Below are 15,827 nucleotides of genomic sequence, written 5' to 3' on the forward strand. Positions count from 1 at the left end.
ATTTTGTCACTTGCCGTGTGATGACTCTCAGACGTGAGTCAGCAAATATGTCCTCTTCCTGCTGTTTTTTGGTTGATTCAGCCACATTTTCCTCTTCGGCTGGTTAGAACAGACTCCTGAACAAAGGGTTTGAAGTGGGAGGACGGCAGCGGGTGCTGTCATGTGGAGCAGGGTGAAACTGCTGGTTCCTCTTTGAAATATAGACAACATGCAGCTTTGATAGGTCACCCTTTATAAAGGTTTATATATATATATATATATATATATATATATATAAAATGGTTTCGTAATTCTTTATAAATTACTTATTAACAGTACCTTTTTTGATTAAAAATGATGGAAAACTCCCAATTTTTTTCTGATTTAGGGTCGTAGAGATAGAATAATGGAACACTAGAAGAGTAGGTAGACTTAATATTGTTTTTTGAAACCATACACTTATTTTTCTCTTGAGAATGTGAACCTATCAGTGTTTGGGAATGCCAGGAAAGCAGGCTTAAAGATTTCAAAGCGACACATTGCATTGAAAAAAATGTACAGTCTATGACGTATAGTCCATGTGACTATATGTTCTCAATAATCAAAAAAGGGAATGCCATGTCTGCCATGTTATCTACAGCAAAGGGTGAGTTTTATACCAACAAGACGGTAACTTTGGAACATTCACACAGTGGATTTAATGTGGCCATTTTGATTAACATGAAAAATAACATTCACTGCAATCAGCAAAGTAAATCTGTATAGTTTGTTTTTTGATTTTGACACAAAAGAAGGAGCTAAAGGTTGTTTCAAATGACAAAGCACAGACAGGATTAAGGCCAATACAGTGACAGGGCCACTGAGTTCACACAGAGTCATGTGGAATTATGACAACACCAACAATACAATTTGCCCGTCTGACTTCACACCTAAAGTTATCTACAGGCAACATCGCATAATTCACATTCAGAAGAACACTTACAAAAAGAAAATAAAGGATAAATGTTCTGTTAGCACATACTTTGTTACATAACTTGTGATCACAAAGCTTTGAGTGATTTTCAGGAGAGTTTGATGTAGAATCGAAAGCTTCTAATGACACTATTTTCACAGCATTCAGACATGTAATATTTTTTATTCATCTGTACGTTATAAAGTATATTATTTTGTGTAGACACTATGTTAATCCTGGGATTTATACGTCCCTGTTCTCTGTGGCGAGCCTCCAGAAACAGGAATGTCCGGTTTTTAAATGCAGGCTGCGGCTTGCAGTGACCTCTGTCTGCCGCAGGGAGAAGGACTCCACACCGGAACACAGAGACTGGAGCCGCTGACGTGAGTACGGAAGCCTGGCGGTATGTAGACCAACTCCGGTACCGTGTTGAACGCAATTTTGTAGTGACAGCCACCTGGACTCGGCAGTGACCTCCTCACTTGATGTCGAAACGGGAGTCATTTGTTGGCTGTATTATTAAGTAGCACTGCCTCGACAAATGTCTCTACCTTACGAACAACCGCGCCCTGAGTATCAGTTAGTTACTGTTGGTTAGCCGTTAGCTTCCGTTCCTGCTGTGTTTTGATGGTCCAGTTCTGTTAACCAAGTTTTTTTTTGGAGCACGCCGTGTAGCTAAATGCTCTTAATCGACTGTCAGCGCCATCATTAAGACAACGGACTCCCTTCACACCGACTGTCTGATGGAAGGCTGACAGAAAGATGCTGAGATTCCTCCGTATCCTTCTAACAGGTAGGCTAATAACGTTTAGCTAAGCCCGTTTGCAGGCTAACTCGGGCAGACCCTGCCAGGTCGATTTTTTTTTTTTTTTGTGATTACGCAACATTGTAATCAGCCACCGTTTGGGCACTGTTAACATTACTATATTGCATCATGTATCCGTTGGTTAGGTGATCGTCTTGAATACTAAGATATTTAGTAGCAATATTTACTGTGGTTTTCTTGGAAACTTTAGTTTACCAAATGTTGAGTCGAGAGGTCCTATTAAGTTTAGCCTCATAAGGTGGCTAAGTGGGTTAGTGCTGTGCTTCGGAAGTGTGAAACATTTCTAGGATTGACAGCACGGAAACAACAATGGAAATGAATAAAATTGAACAAAATGGAAAATCCGAGATTTTACAAAGCAGAGTGATGCTTTAGAAAACGAACAAACAAAAAAAACCCCACTTGAATAAAATGTATTTTGTAAACGCTGCTTTGTTTGGTGAAATGTGGCCTTTTTGTGGTGTTCTATTGTATTTAGTGCTGTTATTCATTGCCACTAGATATTCACATATGTTCAGCCTGACTGCCCAGATCCTCTCTTTGACATATTGTGTCGAGAAAGACCCAACTCCCAAAGAAAGTTGTTGCTAATTTGTTCCAGACCTGATTCGGAGGGGATTTGAAATGCAATTCAGATCAGATTTCCACAGGTGGATGTGGATGTGGACGGTCTGGCTGTGTTATAGCGGATTTCAAATGGTCCAGTGCTGGGTGGAGGCTTCCTGCAATTAGCTGATGGCTATGGAGGACAACATAGAGAATCCCGGGACATCTCTTTATTGGACTCTTCTGTACATGCAAAAGTAGTGGATACTTTTTGTTGGAAAGCTGCGTTACCGGAGGTGCTTGCTAGCACAGTAACACAAGATGACAGGCCGGTGATGTCTTGACAGGCAAATCCAGCTGGATCACATGCAGATAACTATGTGGTAACGCTGTCCTTAACATCAGATCGGACAAACTGAACGTGGCCTTGCATGCGTAAAGCCACAGCTTTCTAAGTTTGAGTACTCAGACACAGAGGAGTGTTTTTTTTTTTCTTCTTTTTATTGTTTTGCATGGATCTGATTGTGATCTCGGTTCTTTTTTTTTGTTTTCATTTCTTCACAGGCCTGTTGGGTGCTCTGTGGGATGGAGTAGTTGCCTTTGGTAAGTCTGGTATTGATATTAACCTGCTGTCCCCACAGTCTTGCCTTCAGCACGTGTCTCTTAGGTGGATTTTTTTTCTCTGATCCACAGGTGGGGTGAGACTAGTGAATGGAGATAACAAGTGTTCAGGCAGAGTTGAAGTCCTCCGCCATGAAGAATGGGGAACTGTGTGTGACCATGGCTGGGACTACCACGAGGCTGACGTAGTGTGCTTGGAGTTGGGCTGTGGCTTGGCTGAAACCGCCTCTCGCGGTGCAGAATTTGGTCGAGGCAGCGGAAAGATCGCGTTGCATCATGTCCAGTGCTCAGGACACGAGGCCAGTTTGACACGCTGTGCTGTCGTCCTGCACAGTAACTCCTACTGCACCCATGAGAATGATGCAGGTGTGAGATGCTCAGGTGAGACTGCACCCTGCTGAGGCAGTGCCAGGTGGTTGACTGCTGATCCATTGAGATCATTTGCATGAGTGACAAGCTTTACATATGCATATTGCATCTGTATACAGCAGACAGAGCGGCTGAGGTTATTATCGCTTCCTTTTAAATAGATGCTTAAAATGTCAGCATTCCTGGCAAAAACGTTCAAGTAAGGATACTCTGAAGTATTTAGGAGATTTGTTTTCTTACACTGGTGTTCTGTTGGTAAGCTATGCTGATAGATACTCAGCATGAGCATGTATGGTAACAGTATGGTCTAGCAGGTCATCCTCTTATTGTGATTCACCCGTCTTTACCCACAGGTACGCTGTTAATGCCCAGCCTCTCCCTGCTGTCACCTCACACTGTGTTCTCTCCCGGGGAGTCTGTTCGTTTTCGCTGCAGCGTTCTGCTGCGTCACCACCTCAGCGACTTCCACCTGTACAAGCACGGCGTGGCCACGCCTCTGGTCACACAGAGGGCCGACCAGGCCCAGATCGGAGTGGACCTCACCCTGTCCGACATAGAGACTTTCCACCAGAGCAGCTACAGCTGTCAGTACAGCATGAGGGGCGGCTTCCCTTCCCAGCTGCTCAGCTCTCCACCCAGCAATTCCATTGACATTACTGTGGGTGAGTCATAACTGCTTTTTCCTCTTCAGATTTGTCCACTGCACCACCTTTTACCGTAACACGCTACTTTGTGGCGCAACCTGTGTGGCGCAACCTGTGTGAGCGTGCGTGTTGCTGAGCCCTACTCCCACCACGTATCGGTAAGCCGATGAGCTGGTTTGCAGAAACACTTTGTATTTAGGTTTTAGGAGAGAGCTGTGTTAACCCAGAATCCGTCTTATTTTAAAAGAGTAGGGGCCTTCCTTTTTTTTAAAATTTTTTTTATAAAGAAATGGAGCTAAACTGTTTTTCGTCTGGTTGACAGTGCAACTGATGACGCCCCAACACTGGTACAACACGTCCTCTGAGGCCCCGGCTGGCTCTGTCATCAAGGGCCAGAGTTTTAACATCACCTGTTTCACACCGCAGCAGTACCCTGGTGGTTCCTTCCAGCTGCGTCTGATACGTTTCAACGGCACTGTGCGCCAGTCACTGCCCGCCCTCACCCAGTCCGTCACTTTCACCTTTCCCAACGCCCAGAGCTCCAATGAGGGATACTACTCCTGCCTGTATCGGGTCCAGCTGGGCGGACGTACCTTCGTCTCCAGAGAAAGCCAGCCTCTGCCTATAGCCATCAGAGGTGAGGCTGTGTTGACCGTAAAGACAGAAGCTTGAGTGTTTTGTTCTTGTCCGTCATTTAGACTTTGATCGGACATTCCAAAATGTGTGCTGCCACTCGGTGATTATTTTGTTTGCATTTGTATGTATTAAAACTCGTCCTGAGTGAAACTCACAGACGACTCCTCTCACTCTCAGATCCTGACCCAGTACTGAGTCCCATCGTGATCAGCTGGCTTGTGTCTAGCGTGACGTTTGTCGTCGCCGTCATCACCATAATCATCGTGGCCAAAGTACTGTGTAACAAGGAGAAGAAGCCTTCTGAACTGGAGCGAGAGACCAGGACCTGTGAGTTCCTTCTTCCATCCCAAGCCTGAAATCTTTCAGACTTTTCAAAAATCATCCCGTTTGTGCATCCAGAATAACTGATGTGCCTCTGTTAACAGGTGTGGACAACACTTATGTTGCCTTATCAATTAACAAGCTATGATGGGATGTACAGGCAACAGATACTAAAAGGGTACGTAAGATCATCATTCTTTAAGTTTTCATGTTTTACTTAGATAAAATAATGTGGATTCAGAATTCTCTTACTTTTACATGCAAAGTTAAGCTGAACCATGTTTTTACCTCAGCTTTCCCAGTTAATTGAACTACTGCTGTGGACTGTGTGAGTGAGTGTTCAAGACCTCCTGCAGTTTTCCAACTTTCTCTCTCTGAGGTCATCGGAGCAGAATTCACTGCACAGACGATTGTCTTTAAGTTACTTTAACGGTGATGTGTCAGATGAATAATAATTATTAATAATAAATAATTAATCAGCAGAACGACAGACTGGAAGTGGCTTGTTTGACCATGAGTTGACACTTAGCTGTAATGGGCTGGTTTTTAGTCACAGTTTGCCATGCCTTTAGCTGGTCTGACTTGGGAAACAGAAAAATATGTGAATGAGAGCAGCTTTTCTCATCTGATATGCATATATGTAAGATTGAACTTTTATTATGTGTATCTATATTCAGAAGTGTGCAACAGCAGTATGTTTTTTATTTTCTCAAAGCAGAATCACAAGTGTGTGGACAGTCGAGGGGGCTCCAACTGTGTCTTTAGTGAGTCCAGCTGTGAACTGAACTGCCTGGTAGGAGGTCACCCACCACCTGCTGGCGACTGCTGGTACTGCGTTAGTTCACTTTGGATGAGGCACACTCTTATCTCAGCACCACCATGGACCCGAGACTGCACTGTAGAACTCTTTCATACCAAACTTCAAGCTAGTTGCTGCTGGAAAACAACAGATATGATTTGCTGTTTTGCACCATTTTTATGGTCAGTGTAAGCTAACAGCCACTGTGGATTGACAGCGGAATATAATTCTGCTGTTATGTTGGAAATTGTATCACCCCCAGAACCTGGCTACTGCCATGAGTGGAAAACCTTTTCCTAAAAGCTTAACTGGGAGAAACTGACGTAGGTTCATCAGGTTTCTGCAAACCCAGTTCAAAAACATTGTTTTGTATTTGTGAACTAACAACAGGCTCCACTCGGTAATTATATCCTCGCCCACAGAACAACTGTCCTTAAAGGATTAGAGGATGTTTTTTTTTTGTATTTCAAGTCTAACACTACTATGCATCTTTCTTCATTAAAGGTATGTTTAGTAACGCACTTATGTTTGTAAATAGAAGCAGTTGTTCATTAAAACACTGTCGTTCAATAAGTGTACCGTGTAAAAATGTTGCTTTGAGCATCTATAGAAGGCACTTGTTTGTTTCTTTGTAAGCATCGGATCAAACCACATCCCAGGAAAAAAGATGTTGAACATGACACAGCGTGTGCTTGATTTATTTTTATACCCTCAGTTGTTTGACTGTTGAAAATTATTTTTGTTCTTAAATAAAAATCACTTGAAACTTGGAAGCTTATATAAAGAAGATCTTTATTATTTTTAATTTAAGAAAAACAAACAGTAACACAATTCACGTGAAAACTGGCAGTTTCTATAGATTTTGTAGTATAAAAGTGTGATATCTGAATGAATTACACTTAACCCATACCAGTACAGCCTGTATGGGGCGGTTTCTTTTTATTTCAAACCGCAGAAAATGATGATAAATATTTACAATCCAATTATTATTAAAATATCGAGGCACTTTAATTCAAAACCTGACGTTGATTGATATATTTTAGGAAACGGGAAGCATCACACCTGTGTAAATTACAAGAATTTGTTCAAAGCTCATTAACAAAGCACAGAATTATGCACATTGTCCCACAAATCTGGGCGTATAAAGCATTTTAAAATGAGCTAAACTTGCAACCTTTTCCAGGTAAAACAACGTTTGTCACCAAGAATTTTCCCACGCAGCGGAGTCGCTATGAACTGCTGAGGTTTACAGGAGATTTAACCTGAGGTCCCTCACAAAATAACGCGCTGGACTCTCTTCTTTCCTCTTCAGTTTGTGAGGCTCAAACTACCAAACATAACCCACGCTCGCAAATCCATCTTATTTCCATAATCTGCGGAAGCGAAACCGAAACGGCGAGCTCTACAGACGGTGACCTCTACGACCTCAGCAGCTCGCGCTGCAGTTGTCCGAATGGGAGAACTGCTTTCCATGTATCACCAAGAAAGGTTTAGTGCGGTTTTTTTTTTTTTTTTGATTATAGGGGTGGTGCTGTAGCGAAGCTGGGTGAAAATTACACATTTTTACCTGTAAGCATAGGTGAGCATAAGCAAGTAAACTTCAGTTACAAACACACGTGTTGCATAAACAACAATTTCAGCCACGTCTTAAAAAAAAATAAAAATTTAAAATCATTTCACTGTTTAAAATGCAAAATGAAGCAATAAAACATCCCTCAGTGCGAATTAAAGGATGAAAACTCATGCTATTCCTTTGAGGGATTCATTCGTCTCCATATTGGTGAAAACAAAATAGAGGAAGGCGGCAACAGCCAGGAAGAACACAAACTGAACCCACAGCGGGACGAGCCGAGACGTCGGAGCCTTCGGGGCATCTTGACCGGATTTCATGGAAGTTGCTTTCAAACTGGAGTTTCTGAAAGTGGAGGGCGTGTCATACATGTCGGGCCTAAAGAGGGATGATAAGAGTTAGGCTACAGTGGATGAATGAAGTCCTGTGCTGCCTTTGCTTCAAACGGAAATGTAACGTTTGTGGTACCTGAAAAACCTAATCCTAAATTTGAACAGACAGAATTGTCACAGTAGTTAGACACAACCCCAAAATGTTCTTGTTGAAGGAAAACATTTCCTGAAGAAGTCCTTTAATTAAAAACACCAGATGACAACCGACAGTCCTGCGTTTCAAATGCAATGTATGTGAGAAGATGCAGTTAACACACAACTTCAAACATAAAAGTTAGTTTCACGATATAGGATTGGATATACAGTACACTGCCCGTCCCAAAAACGGCACCTGATCGCTGTGGCCGCGAGCTTCTGCAAGAGTCCAGAGTTGCATTCATTTTTCACCAAGTTCTTTTAGAGTCGGACCGCTGCTGTGTAAAGTCTTCTCCTGTAGATCCCAAAGATTCTCAGTGGGGTTGAGGTCTGGACTCTGTGGGGGCCGATCCATGTGTGAAAATGACGTCTCGTGCTCCCTGATCCACCCTTTCACAATCTGAGCCCGATGAATTGTCAACTTGGAATATGCCCGTGTCATCAGGGAAGTAAAAATCCACTGATGGAATAACCTGGTCAGTCAGTATATTCAGGCAGTCAGCTGATCTCATTCTGACCATCTGCAGCAACCCCAGATCATAGCACTGCCCCCACAGGCTTGTACGGTAGGCGCTAGGCATGATGGGTGCATCACTTCATCCGCCTCTCTTCTTACCCTGATGCGCCCATCACTCTGGAACAGGATAAATCTGGACTCATCAGACCACATGACCTTCTTCCACTGCTCCAGAGTCCAATCTTTATGCTTCCTTTATGAAGCCTTTTTTCCCCAATTAGCCTCACTGATAAGTGGTTTTCTTAAGGCCCCACAGCAGTTTAGTCCCAATCCCTTGGGTTCCCTTGGTGCGTGTGGAGATGCTCTTACTTTCACTATCAAACTTTTAATAACCCGTTGGACAGTTCTTAACCCAAATATAGTAATTCCAGCAATCTCCTTAAATGTTTTCTTTGCTTGATGCGTGCCAATCATTCAACCCTTCTGAAACAGATTAACGACCAAGGGATGTGGGTTGTTCATATAATCATCCACATAGTAATTATCCAATAGGAGGCTCTTACCTGTTTGCTTAGTTAAATCCATGTGATTACTTTTTGGTTTTTTGGACGGGCAGTGTATATGCGTACAGCCTATACGGGTGGTTTAACATTCAATAGTAAGTCATATCTCTCTCATGCTGTGAAGAGATTAGTAAAAAAAAAAAAGGAGTAATTAAATGCATGAAATGGAGATAATTAAACTGTGTCCTAAAAATAGAGCTATGGCCCCCATAGGAGAACATTTTTTTTCCCCTTTTTCAAGGAACCCCGCTTAGGTTTTATACTTATCGGGTCCTGTGCGTCACAAACAGCCCCGAGAAATTAAACAATTCGTACAATTCGTACAAAGACTGACGAAAACGAGGTTAAGACACAAGAGCGCCAACTTTCTACGTCAGTTCGTAAAAAGAATGAATCCATAAACTAACAGTAAAAATTGAGTGACTGACCCAATTACAGCAATCCTCAAACTACACTGTTAATCTGATCTGAGATACCTGCATCTGATGGATATATTTTTCTTTTTTCTTAGGTAGGGCACTCACATATACACATTATTAAATGTAAGACACTTACGCATCAACAAAATCCCTCCCTCTGTACTCAGGCATTGACCTGGAGTAGCCCGAATAGGAAGTCCTGTGGAAAGACACACAAGAAGAGCGTAAGGGAGGCTGTATTATAAGCTTTTCACCCACTGACAACAACGGTTTGTTTAAAACCAACTTACTCGTGTTCAAATTCCCTCTCAGTCCACTCTGGTCTGGACCTCATATAAGTCCCGCTGGATTGATGAGACAAACAGTCGTCACATGTCCTGAATGATATTTGCTTACCTCATTTGTTTGTTAAATACGGAGTGTGGATGGAAACGGGGGAGCAACAGTTTGAGTCCAGTAGAAGACTTGTTAGTGCACTGACCTGTCTCCAGAGCATTCGCTTCTGACCTGAACATTTGGACAAGAGACAAAGGGTTTTGAACATTCGGACACTGCTGAAGGAAACGATGTACATTGGGTTGTAAATGTAACATCCTGCTGTTAATGCAAAGCTATGCAACTTCTCCCTCCCTGTCAATGACAGTTTAACTTATTTATCATCTTCCATTTCTGTACTCAGGCACCAATAAGATTCATTGGAATTCAAACACGCCTGTGGACAGATGTGTAACCATCAGCTGGAACGTTACTGTCGGCGATGTAACGACGACTTTATCCCAATATTTCATTTTCATCCTTTGACGGAGGGTGCGACATGAGCATCCATTACACCATGTCCTAAATCTCCCAGCGATGAGGTCAAAGCTTTGATCGTCTCCGTCTCTTTTAGATTCAAGAAGCACGCGAGGCAAAACAATAAAGCCACCGAAACACCTGAGCGCAGAGTGGAAAGAGATACTCACCGGTGACTTGTAAACGTAGGTGACTTCCTCCTCTGAAAGAAAACACACAACACCGAATGTTTAGTTAAGTGTACATGTCCACACATTCCCCGCACATTTATAATACCCGAAAACTAAAAACATATACATACTTAGACCACTTTCAACTATACACAATTGCTTTCAGTGGGTCAGGGCCTCTAAACATACTAGCAAACAAAATGCAGTCATAAATAAATGTAAAAAAACCCAAAAAAAACCCAGCAAAAATCTGTTTCAGTTTCCATAGGATCAAAAAACAGCATGCAAAAATCTGTTTCAGTTTCCATAGGATCAAAAAACAGCACGCAAAAATCTGTTTCAGTTTCCATAGGATCAAAAAACAGCATGCAAAAATCTGTTTCAGTTTCCAGATGATCAACAATTCTGTAAAAAATGTCTTGCATAAAACCAGCCGCCCCTCACATTCAGCTAGTTTTGCAGTTGATTTCAAGCAGTACTGCACAGGCTTTAGAGGTGGTTAAAAGGAACACGTCTGGGTAGGGAGGTCGACTTTCTGTGTGTTTCTGGGTGATGTCAGATTGGAAGAAAAAGACCAGACTAAGGGTAGTTCTGCGTTTAAAAGTAAACCAGCGCTTAGAGTCTATGGAGTACAAACATCTGACATACAGTGACAGATAAGGCTTTTAAGGTTGGTGATGAACCTCAGTGCTCTGGGGAAGACTGTATCGAATGCGTGTTAAGCAGTGAAAAGGAGCATGCTGCATGATATTAACATTTTCCTGACATGTCGCATAAAAGATAACAAGTCAGCAACAACAGGTGTTGGAAACTATTTATAACCGTCAATCAATGAAAAGCTAAAACACACAAGGTATATTTATAAATGCCTGAGTCACTTTTCAGTGAAGTCTCTGATGAATTCCCTGCTGTTAAAAGGATGCTGCCCATATTTCAGGTTTAACGACCATAAGTGCTAATCCGCCCTGTGAAAACAATTCAAATGTTGTTTCAAGTCAACGTGAAAGGAACACGTTAACATTGAAGATGTATAATTACACACATTTATCTTCAAACTATATTTATCCCGAATAAACGTTTAATGTCTAAATCTGTGTGGCAAGTAGACGACAAACAAAAGAAGGAGAACAATCTACCCTCTTCTCTGTAGTAGGTTTTATCAGGTGAAGGTTTGGCTTTCTTCCCTTTGCTCATGGCCTCTTTCAGCTTTTTCTCGTACAGGCTTCTGGTGGTGTCTGTTGGAAAGATGTAGAGAAGATCACACACGTGTAAACATGGGGAAGAAAGACCAAAAGCTGACAGCAGACCATAGTCTTGACTGAGTGTGCTACATGTGTTGAGTCCATAGAGACCTGAGAGGCCAGAGGGATTAGCTGTTGCCTGCGTTGATTTAAAAACGGGCGCAAAGTAAACGGTTGGGTGTGGGCCACTTACCGACCACAGGTCCATGTTTTATTCCGAATTCATCCAACAGGTCGCTGATATCCTGCGAAGACATATTACTCAGTGAAGTCATGTTAACTTTTCTGTAGTGTGCCGATTTGGTGCGTTTTTTCTTTCGGTTAACCTTTAGTTTCAGTTGCCAAATATAGAAAACAGAAATCCCTCCTCCCTCCGAGAGTAAACGAGAGCTCGTTTCCATCGCCTTGACAGCGCTGATGCTCTGTGGAGTCGTACGGTTACTTGGTAACCTAGTAAGCCTTTAATCTCCGCCCTCGTTTATTGAGCCGATTAATTAAACAAGCGCAATTTAACTTGAAATATGACATCATTTCCGTTTGATTCTTCTATGTGTGCCTTAAATGAGTATTTTTCTTTCTACAAATGAAGCAGCGCCACCTGCCGTCAGGTATTAATGTCTCCAAAGCGATGGTAAAGCCATCGATAACGCCTTATGTGGTAAAACTGCTTAATCTGTTTTAGCAACAGTTTGTTAACAGAACAGTTAACTGTTGCTATAGCTGTTGAGTCAAACGGTTAAGAAGTAAAACCAAGTAAAAAAAGTTTTGTCATCAAACGTTATTCACAAAACATGCTCAGAATATCAATTTTCTGCACACATTATGCACGGCATACACATGACACTCTAAAATACATTTTTATTACAGTTTTTGAGTATTCTTTCCTTACTCTGATTATTCTCCAGTCTTGTGATTTGTCAATTTGTGATCATGATTAGAAATGAATTACATTATCCTCTGAGGTGTGCTGCACTGTATGAGGAAACGTATGTGTGTACGTATCAGATGTATCAGCCCTGAATGCAAAGCCCTGATTCAGTCTACAGTGCCCAAAGCGTGACTCAGTATTTGTTTATGTAAATAAATCAGCCTCGTTTAAAACTAAAAGAGAACTTTATTAAGCACACAGCTGCATATCAAAGGTGACGGTACATGTTTCTGTATGTACAAAAGTTTCATTGTCTAAACTTTACAATGCATTCTTTACAAGACAATATTGTCATTTGAGATTTCTTTTTTTCTTTAGAATATAAACTCAGTGTAACAACCAAATAAGCTACAGCCCTAAAAGAAGAAAAGCTGGCTGAGCCAGTCCATCTGGTCTGTGGTCAGCCAGAACATCAGCAGTCCCACTCCCATCACCACACCTGTCTTCACGGTCAGCTTCAGCATGCTGAGAGTCTGTAAGAAAAAAAGGCAGGGCGGAGAGGTAAAATCCACCATATGCAAAGTGAACGTTCAGCAGTGAGTGTGTGAGTACACACCTTGTTTGTTCCCGTACAGGTTGGTGTGTTGCTGTGGTCTGACAGCCTCTCTGGCACCTGAAGGTTTGGGGGGTCTGCTGCAGGTTGTATTTGCAGGATGTCCTCAGGCTCCCTCATTTCCTGGGCACACACAAAGCAGTGAAGCAAAGTGTTTGTTCATGATGTGTCATTGTGTGGGATATTGTGTAGGATTTGTCTTACATCAGGTGTGTCTGTAGAGCTCAGGTCCTCCTCCCTGTCTGTTGAGCTGCTGAGGGAATCTCTGTCACTGCTGGGTGAAGAATAGAAACACGTTTTGGTTGGTTCTGTCCAGGTTGTATTTAATGTTATTTAATGTTACGTACAATAATGTTTGATACCAAGATGCAATTTTGCCTACCTCTCAGTTTCATAGCGAATGACTTGAGACAACGGATCTGCACAAAACTGAACTCTTATCTGCCTGCCTAAACACAAGAACAATTGGAAACTGATGAACTAAGTGGCAAGCTGATGTTTTTGCTTCTCTTATTCTGATTCAGAGTTACCCGTCTCATGAACACCCACCTTCTCTTCTGTTCTCATCATCACTGTCATCGTAAAACTCGTAGAAAGCCTTAATTCTCTCCTGCTCCTGTTCCCAGTTTCGCTCGTCTTCGTACTCATCGTCTCCCAGCTGTCCCAGCTCAGAGACCCCAGAGGCTTCAAGCTCAGCGTTGAAGAAGAAGCTGTCATCAAGGGATCCCTGATTAGAGAGGCTTATCATTTTCGTATCCTTTCTCTGGACCTCAGAGTAACTGTTGACATCTTCAGCGGGACACTTATTCACATCGGAAGGACGTGTTTCTGTCTTGTCTGTGTCTTCCGCCTCTAACAGGTAGTCAGACAGAAAGGTGTCAGTTTTTAACACGTCGAAATCCCAGTTGATGAAGTTTGCTGGATTAGCTCTGTCGTTTGTGACGTGATGGTCATCAGAGATACTCCACTTTGAAAGCGCAGCACTGCTCCCACCATAAAACTGAATGTCCTCCAGCTGCTTGTCATTTTCAAGATGGTTCACCCTCATACTTTCTGTGAGTTCCTCTCTGGTTCTCCTCAGTGGCTCCTCTTCATCACTGGAGCTGTAGGAGTCACTCCCCCCTGTCTCATCTCCATCATCACACTCCCTCACAGCCAGCAGATGCTCTGATTTCCCCTCATCTCGTTCTCCAGGTGCCACATCCAGGCTCATCACCTCATTAGCATTCATCTCCAAATCTTTGCTGTACAGAAACCCGTCTTCTTTCTCATCATCGGTGTCCCCAACACTCCCCATCCATGTCACTTCGGTCACAGCATTTTCCAGGCATGCGTTTTGTCTCATGCAAGTTGAGGCGCTTGATTTATTTTCTTGATTATTCCCTCCATCCTCTGTGTATTCAAAAGAAGAAATGTCTGAGGGATAGTCTGCAAAGCACTCACCGGCCTCTTGGTGCTCCTCTCCTGAGAAATCTGTCATTTTTTCCACATATTCCTCTCCATCAACTTCAGCAATGAGATCCTGCAGGTTTTGCGAAGATATGCTCGGAAACTCCAAACTGGCTTTTGTGGTAACATCCCTGTAAGGATTTTCAGTCTCCTGCACATGAACATTTTCTTCTTGTTCGATTTTCATGCCCTCGCACTCAGAATCAGAGGAGCCCTCCTCTATTTCTTGCTTGTCATCCTCAGTCCCAGCGCCTTTCATCATCATCATCATCATCATCATCTCATTGCCATGTTCAGGGACTCCTCCAAAATAGGCCACCTCCTCATCACTCTCAGCCTCACCTTGCACCTTGTTTCTATCTTGAGGGTTATCAGCACCCTCAGGGGCCATAGGTTGCCCTTCAGCAAAGATATCGTCCTCTTTACTGCTATCATGGAACCCGTCACTGTAGCGAACTGACATCAACAAATCCCCTGCTTCCTCCTCCGACCCCACATCCTCCTCCTCATTTTCCTCCCCAGAGACGGAACCTTCCTTTTCAGATTCTCCATCTGAGCTTGTGTAACCGTCCTCTGGTGTTTTGCTCATGAGACTGACCCCTTTAAAGTCCTCCTCATCACTTTCATCATTGCTCTGGTCCTCAGAAGCATTTTCAGCCGTGTACAATATATCTTGAGCTGCCTTGCCTAACAAAGCTGTTATTTCAGCAGTTGCTTCCTGAAGCAGAGCCCCGTCTGACGTTGTTGCTATGTTTTCTTTGTTGTCCTCTTCACTCTTCTCGTCAAAACTTAAATTCTCAAAGTCCAAATCGCCATCAGGGAATGATGGAACAGAAGTCTCTGTAACAAGACCATCATCCGAAAATGACTTATTAGAAAATAATTCTAAAAAATAATGAATATCACTTTCCAAAAATATGTTTCTTACCTGAAAATGCATCCGTGAGGAGATCAGAAAATCCTTCCATCTTTACAAACAAACAAAACAAGAAGTTAACTAGGAGTTATGTTAAGACAAATGTGAATTAATTGCAACACTCTCCCCCCTCAAAAAGGAAGAGAGCTCGAAGTAAGTCTCATCTGGTTTTGCCGCGAGTGGCTTCCTGTCGAACAGATTATGTATTACACATTACATCTAAGATATTTGGGTAAATGACAAGCGGTGTCTAAATGATCAGAACCTACCATAAAAGATGAAGATGTGAGACAGCTCCTCTGGTTTCTGCCCAAAGTGAGATTTAAAAAAGTAATGTTTTGTGTTTTCTGTTGCTGCAGGAGTGCACCTTCATGAGCTCATGAAATGATGTCAGCTTTGATGTGGTTTTGGTTTCAGATGCGCAGTATAAACTCCAGCAGAACGCAAAGTTCCTTCATGCTGAAACAATGTTTTTGCTGTGAGATGTGTGCAGTGCCGCTCTGATTAAAAAGAAGAGTTATTCTAAAAACAACCAAAAAAAAAATCAAT

At 42.5% G+C, this 15,827-nt stretch overlaps 3 protein-coding genes across 4 annotated transcripts; 1 reads left to right on the top strand and 2 right to left on the bottom strand.

Annotated features, from left to right (window-relative positions):
- Window positions 1-1,289: 1,289 nt before the first annotated feature.
- On the top strand, window positions 1,290-6,466 carry LOC142390809 (uncharacterized). The gene is made up of 8 exons (XM_075476579.1): window positions 1,290-1,724; window positions 2,868-2,906; window positions 2,997-3,305; window positions 3,647-3,955; window positions 4,260-4,574; window positions 4,751-4,900; window positions 4,999-5,072; window positions 5,613-6,466. The coding sequence occupies exons 1-7, from the start codon at window positions 1,694-1,696 to the stop codon at window positions 5,040-5,042; spliced, it is 1,197 nt and encodes a 398-aa protein (XP_075332694.1). The 5' UTR covers window positions 1,290-1,693; the 3' UTR covers window positions 5,043-5,072; window positions 5,613-6,466.
- A 2-nt stretch (window positions 6,467-6,468) lies between these two features.
- LOC142390811 (uncharacterized) lies at window positions 6,469-11,805 on the bottom strand. Its single transcript, XM_075476581.1, has 7 exons — window positions 11,626-11,805; window positions 11,328-11,426; window positions 10,192-10,223; window positions 9,711-9,736; window positions 9,520-9,573; window positions 9,366-9,428; window positions 6,469-7,641 (listed from the first exon to the last, which is right to left on the bottom strand). The coding sequence occupies exons 1-7, from the start codon at window positions 11,705-11,707 to the stop codon at window positions 7,434-7,436; spliced, it is 564 nt and encodes a 187-aa protein (XP_075332696.1). The 5' UTR covers window positions 11,708-11,805; the 3' UTR covers window positions 6,469-7,433.
- Window positions 11,806-12,526: 721 nt separating this feature from the next.
- Window positions 12,527-15,681, bottom strand: LOC142390813 (uncharacterized). 2 transcript variants are annotated; one of them, XM_075476583.1, is made up of 7 exons: window positions 15,548-15,681; window positions 15,291-15,330; window positions 13,463-15,202; window positions 13,296-13,362; window positions 13,118-13,184; window positions 12,917-13,036; window positions 12,527-12,833 (listed from the first exon to the last, which is right to left on the bottom strand). In XM_075476583.1, exons 1-7 carry the CDS (start codon window positions 15,548-15,550, stop codon window positions 12,717-12,719), a joined length of 2,154 nt encoding a protein of 717 aa, XP_075332698.1. In that variant the 5' UTR covers window positions 15,551-15,681; the 3' UTR covers window positions 12,527-12,716. The 2 variants fall into 2 exon arrangements, with proteins under 2 accessions (XP_075332698.1, XP_075332697.1); XM_075476582.1 differs by having other exon boundaries at window positions 13,118-13,187; window positions 15,548-15,680.
- Window positions 15,682-15,827: the final 146 nt, after the last annotated feature.

The sequence above is a fragment of the Odontesthes bonariensis genome, chromosome 10 (genome assembly GCF_027942865.1).
Source record: "Odontesthes bonariensis isolate fOdoBon6 chromosome 10, fOdoBon6.hap1, whole genome shotgun sequence".
Taxonomy (NCBI): Eukaryota; Metazoa; Chordata; class Actinopteri; order Atheriniformes; family Atherinopsidae; genus Odontesthes; species Odontesthes bonariensis.